The 17,074-nt window shown below is 57.4% G+C and overlaps 1 protein-coding gene across 3 annotated transcripts in view; it reads right to left on the reverse strand.

Moving 5' to 3' along the window:
• Positions 1-5,983, reverse strand: part of NHSL2 (NHS like 2) — a 36,930-nt gene extending 30,947 nt beyond the window's left edge. For 2 of the 3 annotated variants that reach the window (XM_029997205.2, XM_029997204.2), the window contains exon 1: positions 5,660-5,983. In XM_029997205.2, the coding sequence (XP_029853065.1) occupies positions 5,660-5,924 (265 nt within the window). In that variant the 5' untranslated portion in view covers positions 5,925-5,983. The remainder of the gene's footprint in view (positions 1-5,659) is intronic. The other variant, XM_029997208.2, reaches the window with a different exon arrangement.
• Between the last annotated feature and the right edge of the window lie 11,091 nt (positions 5,984-17,074).

The raw sequence follows: 17,074 nt of genomic DNA on the forward strand, positions 1-17,074 counted from the left end.
AACTGCTTTAAGATGACGCAAGCTTCTTTGGAGACACATATGTGAAGCCAATCCATGTTCCTGTGCACTGTAACTGCTGCCATATTCACAGCCGATGTGATGTGGTAAGTGCTTCCTAAGAGGAACCACTCTACTACAGAAATACTGGTACTAAAGGAGTCTCTCTTCTAAGCCACACTGCAGGGACTGGCCCAGGCAGGAGGAAACATGAACACCAGGGATGTGCAAGGCTGCGAGGGGACAGTGGTGCCCACCTTCCTTCGTGCCTCTGAGCACTTCTTGCTGGGTGACGGGGGTCCCGAGGACCTGCTGCCCCTGATGGCCACAGCCTAGCTCCTGAGGAAAGACCGCCAGCCGGATCAGCTCTCACGTAAATCCTTTCAAAATGCTACCCAAGGGTGAAAATCCTTCCAGTCGGAAGCAGGATTTGGGTCCATCTAAGCAGGAATCCCAGCCCCAGCAAAACCCCAGCAAGAAGGGAGAGAGGTTGCGGCAACGAACTGGAGATGCCACCCTCAACGTCAGCTCCCAAGATGTCCCGAGCGTGTCCCCCCAGGCGGGGCCAGGCACTGCAGGGACCGCACGACCACGGGCAGGGTGTGCTGGCGGGGGGCTTGCAATCACGGAGGGTGGCAAAGCCCAGCTGGGGCTGCTCTTTCCTTGCAGCAACTTCAGCGGCATAAGGAAGCTGCTGAAAGGCAGGGATGGTGTCTCCTCCTAACCACCGTGCTGCCTGCAGCATGCATTTTCCGAGAGCGGCTATCAGCCCACCGCTGAGGAGGGCTATCAGCCAAAGCGGGTCTGGGTGGGAGACGTGCGTTGTTCATTTATCCGCCTTTTCGCTCAGCTGCTCCCGCAGACGGTTCCTGTTAAGAGGGAGGGTGCGGCTCCCCCTCCTCTGGCAGCTGAAGCCATCCATCCCAGCCTTGGTCAGCTTCCCGCCTCCCGCCTGCGCAGAGGCAGCCTTTGGGGAAGCTGTGCTTTCCCCTCCGATGCTGAAATCACCGCTGGTTTAGAAAAAAGCAGGCAGAGAAAATCTCTTGGAGGTCTGGGAGGTTTCTGGGGGCTGCTCTGCCCAGCAGAGGAGGCTGCAGCGGGTTGTGGCCAGGCTGGGCTCCCAGGGCAGGGACCTCAGCAAACTGCTTTGGCATTGCCGCGGGGGCAAGCAGCCTTCACCCTGCGCTTGCCACAGCCTGTCCTGACGGCCAAGGAGACTCAGAGCTGCCCCATGACAAATGCCCCTTCCCAGCGGCGGTGCTGGCCGCAGCGGGTCAGGGCTGCCGGGGAGGAGAGCGCCACTCTCCCCGTGCCTGTGGGCAGCATCTGCTGGCAAGCGGGGATCGAGGCCACATCTCACTCTGAACCAACCCTTCTCGTCCCCTGGGTTTGGGGTGTCTCCTTCCCCGTGGCTCTGCACGGCGAGAGCTCTGCACCACTCCCGGCACCTTCGCTCCGTCTTGAAGGGCGCTGACCCCATGGAGAGGAGCTGGCGAGGGTGGCTGCGGGGCCAGAGGGAGCAGGGCTCAGCTACCTGGCCCCCAAAATGGAGCCATGGGCCGCTGGTAGGTTCACACGGGTGCACCCCTGGGGCTGTGGTCACATCTGTGAGAGGTGGCTGCAGCCCCTGTCCCCAGCAGTGGCTCTGCCTGGGGCTGAGGGACAGCCCAGCCACTCCAGCCTGGCAGGACACTCGAGCAAGTCAGCAAGGGGTTTTTTTTTTTCTTTCTTTCTTCCTGTTGTTTTTTTTTTAAACAGGTGAGAAGATATGGGGGAAAACATCTGTGCCAGCCCTTACCCACCCAGTGAGGAGAGAGCCGGGTGGAGGGTGCGGGGGGGCAGCAGCCCCTGGGTCTGGCTGACAGCTCTGCCTATCTCGATGGCTTGTTTCAAGACGAAGGCTGGGAGGTCAGAGGACGACGAACGCTGCATATTTCGGCAAGAGCAGTAAACAGCTCCTCCTGCCAGCACAGCCTGGGGTTTCTTCCAGGGAACCATCCCCGCAGCTCTTCAGGGACGATGGTTCAAATAGCTCTCGGCGCCAGGCCCCCATCCTCTTCTTTGCTGAGATTTATTTCTAGAGCCACTGGGTCCCAAGGGAAGAGGGCTGAGCCAGGAGCACTGGCTTGTGTCACCCAGCCAATGTCCATGGAGCCACCGACAGGCAGGATGGCAGCCGGTTGGGGATCAGCATGAGACCCAGCAAGCCAGAGTGCCAGGGGCTTTCCTGGGCTGCAAAGCAGCCCCCACCTTCAGTGCCAAGTGCTGGCAGGAGAGCCAGATTCAGTGCCACTCCTCCGAGATGTGGCTGTGCCGAGGGGAGCGGGATGGGGAGCCTGGTCCCTGCTCTGCCCTCGGCCGCAGCAGGACCCCCGCGCCCAGCCCCGGCATCCTCGCCTCCATGTGCCGGTGGGCAGGATGCACCCAGCTCCCCGGGGACAGGCGCGCACCCTCCCCGCTCTCACGCAACTGCCGATGAATAAGAGCTGAGGAATCTGACAGCCCTTGGCTGCCGTCTCGCACTGGAAACAACCACGCTGCCTTGTCGGATTAAGTGCTCCCCGGCCCTTTGTCTGGCAGCAATGCTGCTACACCAGCATCTCCCCCTCCTGATGAGGAAGATGAGGCAGCTCCCACCGGCTCACAGCCTCCAGACAGATGGACGGACACATCCTGCTGCACAGTGGTGACCCGAGCTCCCCAGCCGTGGGGCTTCCCTTACCGGCGAGGAGACCCACGGCTTTTGGATACCTTTAAACCTGCCTGGGAGGAACCAAAGCCAGGCAAAGGCTCCTGACCCAACTGCGGATGCCCAGACCCAGGAGCTAAAGTGGCGTGAGGACCATCCTTGGGACCGTGCCGACCTGAGCTGGAGCGAGCTTGGCCATTCAGGGCTGGGCAGCCGACCCCGTGCCCTGCCTCCCCCCCAGGCAGCGCGGCTGAGGTTTCCTAGCTGGGGTTTGGCAATGCCTGGAGCTATCCCACTTGCTGCAAAAGGCCCAAGAAGTCTCTGATCCCCACCATACGGTGTCAGCGAGGAGGCAGAGGATGAGACTAACCCGGCTCAGCGGAGATTGCAGCGAGCAGGTGCTGCAGCCGGCGCCGTGCCGGGCTGGTGTTGGCTCCAGCCCTGCCTGGGAAGGATGGCACCCGCTCGCTCCCAGGGCCTGAACCATCACTGTCCTTACAAGCTTGTCAGGCCAGCTGCAACATGTCGCCCGGACACCACTGGCTGCATAAAGGCTACACCAGGGCGCATTTGGTCCTGGGTCATTTTCCCCTGCATCTCCCAGGGACAAGACATTGGGGTTTTGTTCCGGTTTAAGAGGAGAAATGTGATTTTTGCCATCGGATCCTCTTCAAGAAATGGAAACGAGAAGGAAAAAAAAACCCAAACCCCGAGTGGGGTGTTGTTAAGTATTTGCTCCTCACTCAAGGGACTCTGCACAGTGCCGCAGCTCAGTGCAAAGCGCTCTTGCGGAGCCTTGGGCTGTCTCCGCTCTCCCCGTGGTGCCGGGGCACCGGGGGCTTGCAAGGAGCTTCCATCCTCCAGACACATGAACCATTCCCCTGCGACAGGCTGATGCTGGAGCTCTTAGAAAAACAAACAGCAACCGAAACAGCAATCGGAATTTTGTTCTTCCCCTAAGTAAAGAGTTCAGTAAAGCTGGAGGCTCCCGCATCCCACCGGCTGCAGGAACAGCGGTGGTGGATGGATGAGGAGCTGGTAGGAGGGTGGGTGTGTTGTGCTCCCCTTGGGGTGTGGGAAGAAATGCAAGTCGTGTCCCCCCCCCCCCCCCCCAGTCTCTGCACTACCAGAGCAGGGGTGAAGGGGAGGTGCAGTGGGCACAGCTCCTCTCACTTCACACTGCCCCAGCTATTCCCACAAAAAAAAATCAAAGCAGTTTTATCACTACGCACCCCCGACTCCCAGCTAGCCAGCCAGCTGAGAGAGCTATCCCTGCACATCTGCATACATGCATATTCATGGTATTCTGATGAGGAGCTGCAGCACGGGAGGACTATTTGCCAGCTGCGTTACGCACACTGCTTGCAACTAGCTGTGATGTTGCTCTACGAGAAACTCCAGGCGCACGGCACTGACGCGCAGCTGAAAACGCAACCCGGGGGCTACAAACCCAACCTGCGTGCAGCAGCGGCTGCCTCCCACCCTCACTGCGCTGCAGCCGTCCCTGCCGTCCCCCACACCATCCCACCCGCCTCCCACAGCCGCCACGGCAGCACACAAGGCTCCTGTGGCCACAGAGAGCATTCCCAACCTGCCAGCCAGACGCGGGCGGCGAAGGACCATCTGGTCACCGTCACGGCCAGCTCCTCCTCCGGGAGACACCGGTCCAGCACATGGGGTGATGACACTGCAGGGTTTGGCGCTGCACTGGTGCTGTGCACGGGTCAGCTTGGGCGACGGTGGTACCTTCTTGTCCCCTCATTTCTCTACCGGCCGATGCACAGGACAGTGGGAGCCTCTTCTTACCCCGATAACTGATTTACTCCACCAGCATTTGCAAGAGCGGTGGATCTCCCAGGCCGAGGCTGAGCGCTCCGCTTGCTCCCTGCATCCGGGAAGCACGCTGCGAGGGTCTGGCAGTCATTTCCCATGGCTCCACATAGACGGAGCAGCAAAACAGCACTTGCAAGGGGGTTTGCAGAAAGCACAAGAGGCACGCATTTTGCCAAGGGCCTGAGAAATGCACTGAGCTTCTGGGGAAAACGTGCTCGAACAACACTCCCCCTCCCCGCCCCGCTAAGACTTTTAAAATAAACTTTTATAAACAATTCCAAAACGAGCTTATTTTAAGCTCCTCTGAAACAGGCTGCCCGCTTCTGACCCAGCACAGGAGCCTGTGCCAAACCAAAACGCTTGAAATGGGAAATGAAAGCGGTCCAGGCAAAAACAAACCCCGCTCGCTGCCAGGAGAGGGGACGAGCAGACAGGACGCCTGGGCTGCAACTTGTCATTTTCCCTGGCCACACACAACCCCGAGTGAAACCTGCCCCGCGCTGACCTGCAGCTACACGCTGGCTGAAAGTGCAGTGAGGGGACGGCCACCTCGGTCCCCTGCCCTGGGATGGGGGTGAAGCATCCAAGGCAAGGACGGCGGGGCGGACCAGCTCTCGCAGCCCGGCATTCCCGCTTTCCCAGAAAACAGGCCCCGGTAATCGGGGACGCAGCGTGAAACGCGTGCTTGGCCGTCAGCCTGGAAAATGCCCGCTGCGTGCGGGAAAATAAAGGCCAGGCGGAGGGAAAGGCTGCTGCTGGGCTGTCCCAGCCTCACCCCAATGCCACAGGCTGGCACGCTCCCCCGGCCTGCCCAGCGACCGGGACGACAAGGGCTTCGCGGTGGCATCGCCGCTCCCCGGCTCTGCCGACGGAAGAGTGGGGACCTCGATGGCGGGAGCCACCGTGGTCACCCACCCCGCAGAGGGGATGCGGGGGACCACATCGGGGGGACCGATGGCGGAGAACCCCCCTCCCCCTGCACTGGGGGGGGGAGATGGGATCCCCCTCGGAGCGGGTGGCAGCCCTGACGGGTGGCACCCCCCGGCCGCGCATCCCCCCCCCCCCACACCTCCCCGGGGCTGGGGGACCCAGGGACCCCCCCGGGGGCGTCGGTCCGGGCCGGGCCGGGGGTCGCCTTACCTGGGGCGGCGTGCGCCCCGCGCAGCGGCCGGCCCCGCAGCAGCGCCTGCAGGCGAGCGGCTCGACGGTGCAGCCGCCCGGTGCGGCGACCCAAGGCCAGGACGTGACCCTCGATGTCTCCCAGGAGGGCGAGCGAGTGGCCGCAGAGGTCGGCGAGCTGCCGGAGCAGGGTGAGTGCCGCCAGGCTGCAGGCGTCCCGCAGCTCGGCCAGCGGCACCGCCGGCCGCCCCCGCCGCGCCACCACGCTCCGCTTGTAGAACGGCATGGCCCGGCTCGGCTCGGCTCGGTCCTGCCCGGCTCGGGTCGGGACGGCCCGGCTCGGCTCGGGACGGCTGCCCCCCGGCCAGCCCCGCGGCTGCGAGGGCTCTGGGCCGGCAGCGGCGCCGGGGCTCGGGGCCGGCCGGTGGGAGGAGGAGGAGGAGGAGGAGGAAGAAGAGGAGGGAGGGGCGGCCCCGCTCGGGGATGCTCGGACCGGCGGCGGGGCCCGGGGGCTCATCCCGGCAGCCGGGAGGGAGAGACCCGACCCGGCGCGCTGCGCTGCGGGGAGCGGCGGGTCCGCTCCGGGCTGGCTCCCGGCGGGACCCCCCGGCGCCGGCACTGCTGGGGCTGGGGCACGGCCACCCCCCGGTGCCGGCTCTTCCCTCCCGGCGACCATCCGGGAGGGCACGGGCATCCCCCCCCGCCCGGTGCCTGCTTCCCATCATCGGCGGTTCCTCCCAGGCCGGGGCTGGCGGGGGGTGCAGGCATTCCCCCGGATCCCCGGCTCAGCTCCCCTGGGATTTGGGTGGGGGGCTCTGGGGCTGCTGTTCTCCAGGGCAAGGGCAGAAGCCCGATAGCTGCAGCAGGGGAAGCACATTCATCTCGCGTTTTTCTGGCATTCCTCTCCCGTGGATGTTCTTGGCCCCCCAGCAGCTGCTCTCCTCCGCCCGTCCCCCCTCTCCCCAGCGCACACTAAAGCAAATATTTGTGCTGGCCCACAGTGGCAAAAATTCCCCTGTTTGTTTGAAGCCGTCTGCAGCCTGCCGTCCCTCTGGGGTGGCAATGGGATGCTGCCGAGATGTACTGGCTGCTGGTGTCCCGAATCACTGCAGGCTGCGTGTTCTCCGGGCAGCCCGGTCTGGGCAGGGTCCTGGACAGGGTTCGAGCTCAGGCAAGGCAAAGCTGCTGAGCAGAGGTGTGGGGCTGCTTTCTCTCCCGGCAGAGGGAGAGCACCTGGAAGGACATTTCGCTGCAGCCTCCGAAGCCTCTTCCTTCAGGTCCCTGGACTATTAAGCGTCATTTTACGGCCACAGTGGGTCTGTACACCACTCTGGGGCCACACCACTGAGTGACCCAGTGCTGTTTGCCCCTGCTTGTGTCCAGGCCAAGGGACAAGCCCAGCGAGGGTCAGGGTGCCAGGCACAGGGGGATGAGTTGGGTTTTCCAGTCCTTCGGCCAGGCTGCTCACAGGGAGGCTCCAGCTGAGTGCAGGAACTCGGCATCCTAGGCAAGAGCAGCAGTGAGGGCAGGATCCCCACCAGCACTTGAGGAGCCTTTTACTCTTCCCTAACCAGGCTAAATTTAATATGTTCTTATTTGATCTGTTCTTCATGCCAATATTTTTTCCCCTTCAGTAAGAAAAATGTGCATTGGCAGCATATTCCTGTGGCTATACGGGTGTCCCCAGGACGGCACACAGGCTGGAAGCACAGTGCCAGGGCGGGAGGGATGGGGAACCCTTTTGTGGCTTGGAAGAGCCTCTGAGGCCAGGTTTAATCTGAAAATGTACTTACTACTTCCTTGCCTGCATCTGCCCCTGTGCTGGCACGTGCCCTGGGCAGTGTGCAGCAGCAATAGTCAAGAGAAAAGCAGCTGTGGTGGGTGCACCCCCAGATCCAGCTAGCCTGGCAGCCTGTCCCCAGCAGCCCCAGTTGCCTGGGGCAGAGTAGGAATGGAATTCCTACCGGGAATTTCCCAGGCTGGATGCCATTTCTCCCTGCATGGAGAGAGCTCCTGAGATATTCATGCTCCGCTTGGGCTCGTGTAAATGTTTGTGCATCCAAGCCCAGCTCCACAGGCCTGCTACCACCATGAGAAGAACACACTGCTTTCTTCCCTTCCCCTTCCCCTTCCCCTTCCCCTTTCCCCTTCCCCTTCCCACCTTTTTAGCTTCATTAGGTGCCCCTTAGCTCTTCTCTGTGATGAGAGCTCAACAGTGTCTTCTCCAGGACACTATTGGAGCTCTCCTACGTTGTCTCTTCCCTGGGCTGATGAGACTATGGTGGTCAGCACCTTCCCAGATGAAGTTCAGGCAGCAGGTAGGAGCTGAGGAGCACTGGTGGGCTCGGCTCTCTCCCCTGCTCAGGATGCTCCAGGACTTTATGTTGTAGCTGCAAGTTCACACTCTGCTGCCTGGATTTCCCCGCAGGTGCATTCCTACAGCTTACAAGGTGTCACCAGGGATGAGCCCACCTCAAGCCTGGCCACCCCAGGGAGCCACCCACTGCACACAGGTCTCGCCAAGGGCGCAGGCGGTGTGGGAGTGAGATCCTTGCAATGCCAGGGATGGAGCCCAAATCCTGGGAAGCAAAAGCCTGGCCTGGGTTTTCTTTCTCATGCGCACACATGTGGCACAGCGGTGTGTCAGGGGTGGGAGGTGTGGGGTAGGGGTAGCTGAAAGCCTAACAGGATGGCTTCTTTTTGGTGTTTCAAACTGGCTGGGGAGCAGCTGTGACAGCCTACAAGCACCCGGTTGGCCTGGCCCCATAGCAGGGGGCCGTGGCAGGCAGAGCCTGGGGGATGAGAGCTGTCCCAGTCTGAACAGGACAGAAGGTGGAGCATGAAAGCCCCCCTGAAATAGTTTGGGGGGAGCGGAGCAGCTGCCGGAGACGGTGCGAAGATGATGGAGAGGAGAGGGCTGGCTTTCCACTGTGTGCAGAAGTCCCCATGCATGGGTGTGGACTGGCGCCTCAAATGCGAGCTCTTCCAGCACGAGAGGTTAACCTGGGGAGGGCAAATTCAACACCTCATCGCAGTCACAGGTTTGAACTGATTTACCCCAGACAAATGCATGTCTCCCCATATACCCCTCCCTGGGAGAGGCCATCTTTTGCATACTGCCTGTGAAACCACACAGTAGCTTTGTTCAGACGCCTCCCCTGCCAGCACCATGCAGGTTTCTGTGTGTTGCAGTTGGGGAAACTGAGGCACGGGGGTCACATCCCGCCAGGAGGTAAAGAGGGTGAAGTCAGCCCAATTCTTTTGGCCTGGTCAGTCCTCGATCATGAATCATCTTCCGGGTAACGAGAGCATCTGGAGCCCATCAGGATCAGTGGTACAGGTCTAGTGGGGAAGAACAGGCTGTGCTGAGCGCAGGGAGCCCGCTCTGCTCTGCTCTGCTCACTTCCTATCCCCAGCCCACCCGCCCTTCCCAGCACTGCCAAACGAGAAAGAACACACATGGACAATGTGCCTATTTTTGTGGCTTTTCCAACAGGGATCTGCTTATTTTGAGATTTCCTTATAGAGCAAAATTCAAGAGCCAGGTTTAAAATGTCCTTCCTAACAGCTGCAATGCACACCTGGACACAATCCTGCCAGCGGTCAGGGATGAAGGCAGGGAACCCTACCTAAACATGAATTTATACAATTTTCTTCTGGTTTCGAGGCGGTTTCCCTTTGCTCTGCCTTGTGATGCAGGTTTGCTATGGCAGCAGTGCTAAGGTGTTCAGTGTTCGCTTCGGCTCATTCCCAGGTCTCAAGGCTGGCTTAGCAAGCAGGAGGACTTTAAGCCTGGTAAGTGGAAAGGGCTCTTTCTTTTGCTTTCTGTGTGCCTTTGGCCTAATTTTCAAGCCTTTCTCTGCAGCTGGAGAGGTCCGAACACCTTGCCATCGAGTGCAAGCAGAGATCCTCAGGTAATCACCTGACTCTGGGAGCCAGGGGATTTATAAAACCATCACACAGCGCAAAAGCCTTAATAAATCACAAAATCTGGTTGCTTAGCAACTTAAACTGGCTTTTTCCTAAATGGAGTGTGTTTTCCTTAAGTCTTCTGTCAACTATTTAGCGTGAGAAAACTAAAATGACCCTTTAAACATGAAGTAAGCTGCATAATGAAGTCACCACATTATTATGATGATCATTACATTAGGAGTGGGGCTGGCCAGGGCAGGAGAGCTGGAAATGAGCAGCCACAGCCCTGCAACGGCTCTGGAACTGCTGGACAAGCCCCAGCGGAGAAATCCCGTGGGGAAACAGTGCGGGAGCCGTGTAGCCCTGTGCCTGCGCCAGGTTATTTCCCTTCAGGTGCAGGGTCTCGATTCTCTGCCGGGGCCGGACCCCTCAGCATGGGCAGAGCTGGGAGCCAGGCGCTGCTCCAGGGATGCAACTCTCTGTAATGGACGTGTGAAACCCCGGCGCATGGAGTGATGGGCTCAGGATCCTGTGGGAAACAGCTCAGTTGGCTACTGGCCGGGAAGGATCTTAGCCAGTTCTGCAAACATTGATTGCAACCAGATGCTGCGGGAGATGCTTTTCCTGCTCCGGCTCTGCTCCACCCCGCAGCAGAGCGTCTCCCCGGAGGAAGGGGACATGGCATACCCTGGAGGCGATGCCTCGGGCAGGCTTTTTTTGGGTAGCAGGGCTTTGGCGGAGTCTCACTTGCTGGTGAGGGGGCAGGGGATGGGGATGCCAGGATCCTGGAGGGGGTTAGCAGGGGGACCTGACCTTTCTCCTTCTCCCCTCCTTGTCCTGGGGCCTCCCACTGCAGCAAGAACCAGGCAGCAGCTTTTAAGCTATTTGCCAAAGCGCACCGGCTCGGACAGCTGCTGGCTTGGCCTTTGCTTTGCTTCCAGCCAAGAGGAGCAGTGGGGAGGGAGCAGGAGGCACGTCGAGGAGCACAGAGCCCCGAGGGCGGCGGAGGAGCAGCCTCGCCTGGCCGCCCTCGCCCCGCAGTTGACGTAATGCCGAGCTGGACGGAGGGGGACACATGTTTGGCAGTGAGGGCTGCCGGATGCCTCGTATGGTTGGGATTTCCTCTGCTCTCTTGCTTGCTGGGGACTCCTGCAAGCTGCTGTGCAGCCACTCAGCCTTAGGGTCTGCTGCAGTCCCAGCAAGGTGGGCAGCTTGGGGAGCCCGCTCCTGCCCTTGCCTTGCAAACCCTGTCGGGACGCTGACTGCCAGGTGCACACACTGCAAGGGCAAGACAGTAAATGTCTTTGCCTTGTGTCTTCTCACTTAACATCTGGCGATACGAGTAAGGATCATCATCTCTTTACAAAATTGTCCACTCCAGAGGCACTCTTGGAAGTCTATAAAGCCAGGGCAGTGACACCGGATGGACCGATGCCTCTGGTGTTCAGCGTCCAACAGTCAAACTTGCGTTTTTTTGCAGAACTGCTTCTTACTACACCAAGACCTCGACCCCAAGGGCAACACTTGGCCGGAGCCCACAGCCGCGGAGGTGAATCAAGCTTGTGCTCCCCATGGGCAGCATCTGACCGGGGCAAGACGCGGTGGGTGCAGCTCTGGGCTGGAGCTGCTCTGCTCCAGCTCCTCCCAGGACCCCTCGCCCCGGGTCCCTGCCATGCTGCCCGGATGCCTGGGTCCCCCCTGCACCCACTGTGCAGCGAGCAGCAGGTGTGGGGCTCCCAGTGGCCTCCCAGTGCCCACTGGAGGGTGCTCTCTGCCAAGGTTTGTGCCGTACATGCTTCCGAGCAGCCCTCGGTGCAGCAGCTGGTGAGAAAAAAAAAAAGGTAGAGGTTGGAGTGGTTTTGCTGGGATCTGCAAGTAAAGTCCGTTCTCCAGCAAGGAGGCGGTGCTGGACACCACCGGGTGTAGTGCAGGACCCCCACTGGAGCCATGCTCCCCGGACCCAGCTCCTGCCTCTTGTCCCCCCCCCGCCACCGCCCTGCCTTGATTTGCCCTCCCAGGCCTTTGCTGTGGGGCCACGGTTTCGTGGAGCGGCAGCCGAGGGAGCACGGCTGCTCCATGTGCCCAAGCTGTGGGTAAACACCTCCAGCCCACGCTGCATGGCCGTGCCACTCTCCATGGCCTTGGGGCACACCGTGGCCTTGGAGCCTGCGGGGCTACGGCTCCCAAGCCATCTCTTATGGTCCCTCTGGAAAGTCCCTTTCCCACTCCTGCTCCAAAATCCAGTAGTTTCTGCAGGCTCCCTGCTCACCCTGCACCTCTTCCCAGGACCCTCCAAGCAACCTGTGCAATTTTACTGAGCAGCTCCCAGCACGGGCACACAGGCTGCAGGGGCCATGTGTCCAGTTGGGCAACATCCCACAGCCCAGGACACTGAGGGCAGGAGACGGAACAGCAGCTGGGGTCAGACTTTTCTTCCATGCAATCCCCTTTATTTACTGAGTTACATGCAAGGTCCCCAGAACTTCATCTGAGCAACATGAAATATCGCCACCCAGGCAAATGGACCACAGCTACTGCCTCCTCCCTGTCCCTGTCCTCCCACTGATAATTAATTGGCAGACCAGATACTCCAAGAGCGTCTCCTACAATCAGGTCTTCTCACGATGCCATTTGCTACCAAAATTGGATACAGCATCCCCTGTTCGTAGCTCACATGGTCCTATTTGTTACAGGAGCTCTTTTTCTCTTTAATGTAGCTCACCTCCACCCTGGTAGGGACTGCCACAGGCTTTGGAGCTGAGCTTTGCACTCGTGAAACTTGTGTGCTACACTATTTGTTTGTTGAAGTGGATATTCAGCTACAAACTCATCACCCAGTTCCCTGGCTTAGGTTTCTCTGAGGTGCTTACGGGTTTTTCTGGATTCAATTAACTCCCCTCTGTGTCATCTGCAAAATGGGCTCTGCTTTCCAGTTCTTTCTCCTTTCCAGATCACTGTGGAAAACATTAACATATGCAGTGATGAGATCCATGGTGGTAGTGTTCACGAAAAATTGAGGATTAAGTCCCCTTAGTTTTCTGAGTTGGTTTTTTTCCATAACGGTATTCTTCTCCTGGCCTCTTGCCTGTCTTTAGTACTGCACCTTGCTCAGACCTCTGGCAAGCCCAAGTAAGCCATACCTCTTGTTGGAAGTAAGAGCAGTATTGGGGACGTTTTGGAGAGGCTGACACATTTTCCTTCACGGAATCCATGTCATCCCATCTGTGCTCCGTTAGTCTATTTTTAATCACAATTTAAAAACATTTTCCAGGAACAAATACAAAGCCTACTGGCCTGTAATTCCTCCAACCCCTAGCGACATTTTAGGTCCAGGTACATGATTTGCTGCCAGGTAGAGCAGGGGCTGCATTAAAGGGTTGCATATTTTTGAAAGCAAATCAACAATTAAAGTCTCCCCAATTTTTATCACATTATTACACCTTGTCGAGTCACCGTTGTGCACCTAATTGGTTTTCTTGAACTAGAGGCTGGTAATATTGCCCTACTAACTTCGGCTCCTGACAGCCGGCGTGCCGAATCCTGCAGATGCCCCACGTGGGTGTGCGTGCACACTCTTGGCATCATGTCCTTCCTGCTTGGAAGGGTACATTGGGATGAAGGGCCGTGCTTAAGCCAAGAAGTAATGCAGATTTCATAGGTTGTTCTGCGTGCAGCTTGTTGTACTCCCTCCAGATTTCCTTCGACACTGAGACCAGCACATGCTGGTGCTTGGTTTGCAGCGAGCGCCCTGAGCCATCCCGCCAGCCTTGGCTGATGCAGGACACCGACAAAGTAGGGGTGCAAGGGGGGGGTCCACGGTGGGGTCTCTTGGGTGTTTCCTCCCACAGAGGAAGCGCCTCTGCCGCACTCACGTGTAAAGTGCCCCAGTGCTGGGGGACAAGCTGGTGCAACGCTGCCCGTGGCCAGGCACTGCGGGACCCCGGGGGGTGAGGGCAGGAGGGGGGTCTGCATCGCTGGTGCACCAGTGCCGCCAGCCTCCGTGCAAAGGGACAGCAGAGCACCAGGCTGTACCCCGGGGTGCAAGGCAAGGGCAATGCTTTAAACTCTTTTCCATGCTGTGGCCACTGTTTTGAGGCAGAGAAAGCGATCTCTCTCTTTCCCAGGGCTTTTAACAGCTCAGGTGCCCTGCGTTGGGCTATTTTGTACCTGTTGTACTGACAGCCCTGTCGCATCCATCTTGTCCTGTTCCCAACAGAAGCGGGATGGTCGTGTGGCTCCAACAGGGATGCAAGTAACTTCTCTCACCTATCTTAACAAGGAGGCATAAGGTTGCCCTTAAGAATGAAAATAATCCTGTGCAACATTCAGCTGCGTCTGGGAAATGTCCCACTATTCAGGTGATCTCTCTCAGCATCAAAATGTTAATTAAAAACTTTGCAAAGCTCAACTATATTTCCTCCCCTGTATTTTGCAGCATGTTGCTATTTAATCTTTGGGGACACAGAACTCATTATTTGATGCGCTGGCAATGATGAGTAAGTGCTTAAATAAACTAGTGCAAAATAATAATTATCTGACAAAACCCACAGGCAAAATTCAATCTACAGGGCAAAGGAACATGGTTCCTCTAATAGATACACTGTAGGTATTTGTGTCTTTATGGAAATGACACTTTGATACTGTGTGAATACCTGTGATTTTTGCATGAGTCCTAATATATGGGTAACCTGGGCAGAGTCTTTATGGATGTACCTTGCTGCGTACTCAGAATTACTTATCCTTTTCTTTTGCTGAAACAGAGGGCTCCAGGCATGCTGGCAGTGCACGGCATTCTCCACAGTGACATCTTTGTTTGTTCTCTATTTCATCCTTAAGGTAATTTACTGTCACAAATAAAATGAGATTTTTTTTCTGTGCCAATAGATTTTTTTTTAAGATTTCTACCAGTTTAAAAGCCAGGGGCTGCTGTAGCCCCGTGGTGGGTGGTGGCTCGGCAGTGGCATGGGAGGATGTGCACCCACGGGCGCCAGGAGGACCAGAGCAGATCTGTACCCGTGACAGGAGAGAGCAGACCGGTGTCCTGCCGGTGGCACTCGGCACGTGAAAACAATGTGCCTGGTGAGCCCAGGTGCAGCACTCACTGCCCAAGAACTGAAACAAGAACCAGCACAGGGGTAGTTAGAAAAATAATTAGATTTCCAGGTTAAATGATAGCCAGTGTTATCATTTAGCGTTTAGACTGGGTACTGTTAAAGCTCTTGAGAAAGACACAGCTGAGAACAGGTTATTTGACGTCTGTCTGCTGCAGGAGTCTCACCATTTCTGGTGACTCCATGTCTGCCCATCACCTTCAAGACGGGAGGTAAAAGTGGTTGGACTCTGGCTCAGGTCCTCTGTAGTTCACTGGCTGGAGATGTTCCCTGTTATATATGCACCTGCAGTGATGTGTTGCTAAACAAGCTTCCGAATTGGGGTCTGAAATGGGGTATGTCTTGATCAAAACAGGATGGCCAGTCACTGCCTGAGGGGTGTTAGCTGTCCGCAAGCGTCCTCGTGGAGGTATTGCCAGATTGGTCAGGGGAGATGCCCAGAGACTCATGTTTATCTGTGTGGGGGACGCTTTGCAGATGCCTCGATGTCCCACTGGTCAAAGGTTTGACCCCTTCCCTTGCCCACAGCCACCTGCTTTAGTTATAGGGTGTCTTTTCCCCAGAAGAAAAGTTCTAAGGTTTCTGTAAGTTCATGTAACAAGGTTATAGAGGGCTATATAGACATCTGCACGTGTGCCCTGTCCCAGTAGCTGCCTGGAGTTTGCAGCACGAGCAGCCTGCTGAGGTTCAGCAGTGCTGTGGGACAGGATGGTCCATCTCGGCCTCTCAGAGCCAGCTCTGCCAAGCTGGCAGCTGGATCCATCACAGAGCCTGGCAGGGGTGATGTGGCTGGCTGAGGACATCTCAGGGAACCTGTCCTGGCTGCTGGCTTTGGTGCTCACTGATGCCTTTGCCTCCACTGGAACAGCACTGTCAGTGAAACTTGGGATGTTTTCCTGACTGACCCATGGACGACACTGGAGAACACACCTGTCTCAACCTCAGCACCTGTCCACCCATAAACCTAAAAAATATTACGATAACATACTCTTAACCCTGGTTCTCAACTCTGACTCAAATGCCAACCCACACTTCAACTTCAGTTCTGTTTTCCCAGCCCCCAAAGTAACCTGAAAGTGAACCATGACACAACAGCCGCTGGCCTGACACTAACCTTCACCCCGTTCCTGGTATTCTGCTTTTAACTGAGCAGCCAGCACCTGCCCGCAGCCTGTTCCTGGAGCTTAACCCCACATCCCAACCCAATTTCTAATCTGCTCTGCTCTTGTCCCATAGTACTATTGGTACTTTCCTGGTGCAGGCTGTGGAGACAGTGTGCATGAAAGCTCCTGCTCTAAAGGCTCCAGGATTTTGTCACTCTGCAAAGCACCAGGGACAAGGGCCACCATTTTTCATGGGACTGTGTTCCCTGTGGAGGAATCCCTCATGTCTTTCAGAGACAGCAGCTGACCCATCCTCCTTGCAGGGAGCACAACGTCACAAGGATGTGTCCTCACCTGCAGGCTTACCACAGTCCCTCGACATGTGGGAGTCAAACACACTGATGCCTTTAAGCAATGCCAGGCAGAATCGGGGGTACATGTGTTAAAATCTGCCCCACCTTACACAGGGTTTGGCAGGGCTCCTTGCACCCCAGCCTGCCTCAACAGCTCATTCTCTTCCATTAGCATGCAGTGGCAAGAGGAGTGTCACTCAGGGTGATCAATCACTGCCACTTCCCATTATGATAATAAATGTCTCCTGCTTCCTAATTTGCTCTCCTAGTTCTGCCAGCCACAGCCATGCTCCCCACACATATTAAATGCCTGACCAACATTGTCATTACTGACCATGTCATTCACTAAATGACTCTCAGCAGGTTAAATAAATGTTGGTTAGAACTTCTCCCCATAATGATGCAGGGCCACGTGCTGGCAGGGAAACGCGCTCTCGTCCTCCCTTTGCTGCCCGGCTCCTCTCCTGGAGCCAGTCTGCGGCCTGCCAAGAGGCCGGGAGCCGGAGGTGGACATCTGCACGCAGTTTGCACACTTACTGCCCTGTTCCCCAAACAGGTGCCATACTGGGAATGCAGTGGCACAGGGCTCTCAAGTCTCCTCCAGCGGCTGAGTCCTGTGCTGCGCCTTGCCTGAAAAAACTCCCCTGGTCTTCAGACCAATCACAGAGGCGAAAGCTCATCTTTCTGCTGTCTTCCAGGCCCCTTCACTATCTATCTGGTTTCAAAATCTTCCTTTACCATCCTCCTGAGCAGCACAGCCCAGCAGCGCATCAGACGAGCTGTTCTGTCGCTAACGCAAGTGTTGATAAGGTCACATATGGCTGCTTGTGCATCAGCTGTTTTACCCATGAGCTCTGGGCCCTGGGCCACGAGCGAGCGCCAAGCCGGTGAGAGCATGTGTAAGCTGTCGTTGGCCTGCGTCTTCCGAAGCAGCAGCAGAATCAGACAGAAAACAAA

The sequence above is a fragment of the Aquila chrysaetos genome, chromosome 21 (assembly GCF_900496995.4).
Source record: "Aquila chrysaetos chrysaetos chromosome 21, bAquChr1.4, whole genome shotgun sequence".
Lineage (NCBI taxonomy): Eukaryota > Metazoa > Chordata > Aves > Accipitriformes > Accipitridae > Aquila > Aquila chrysaetos.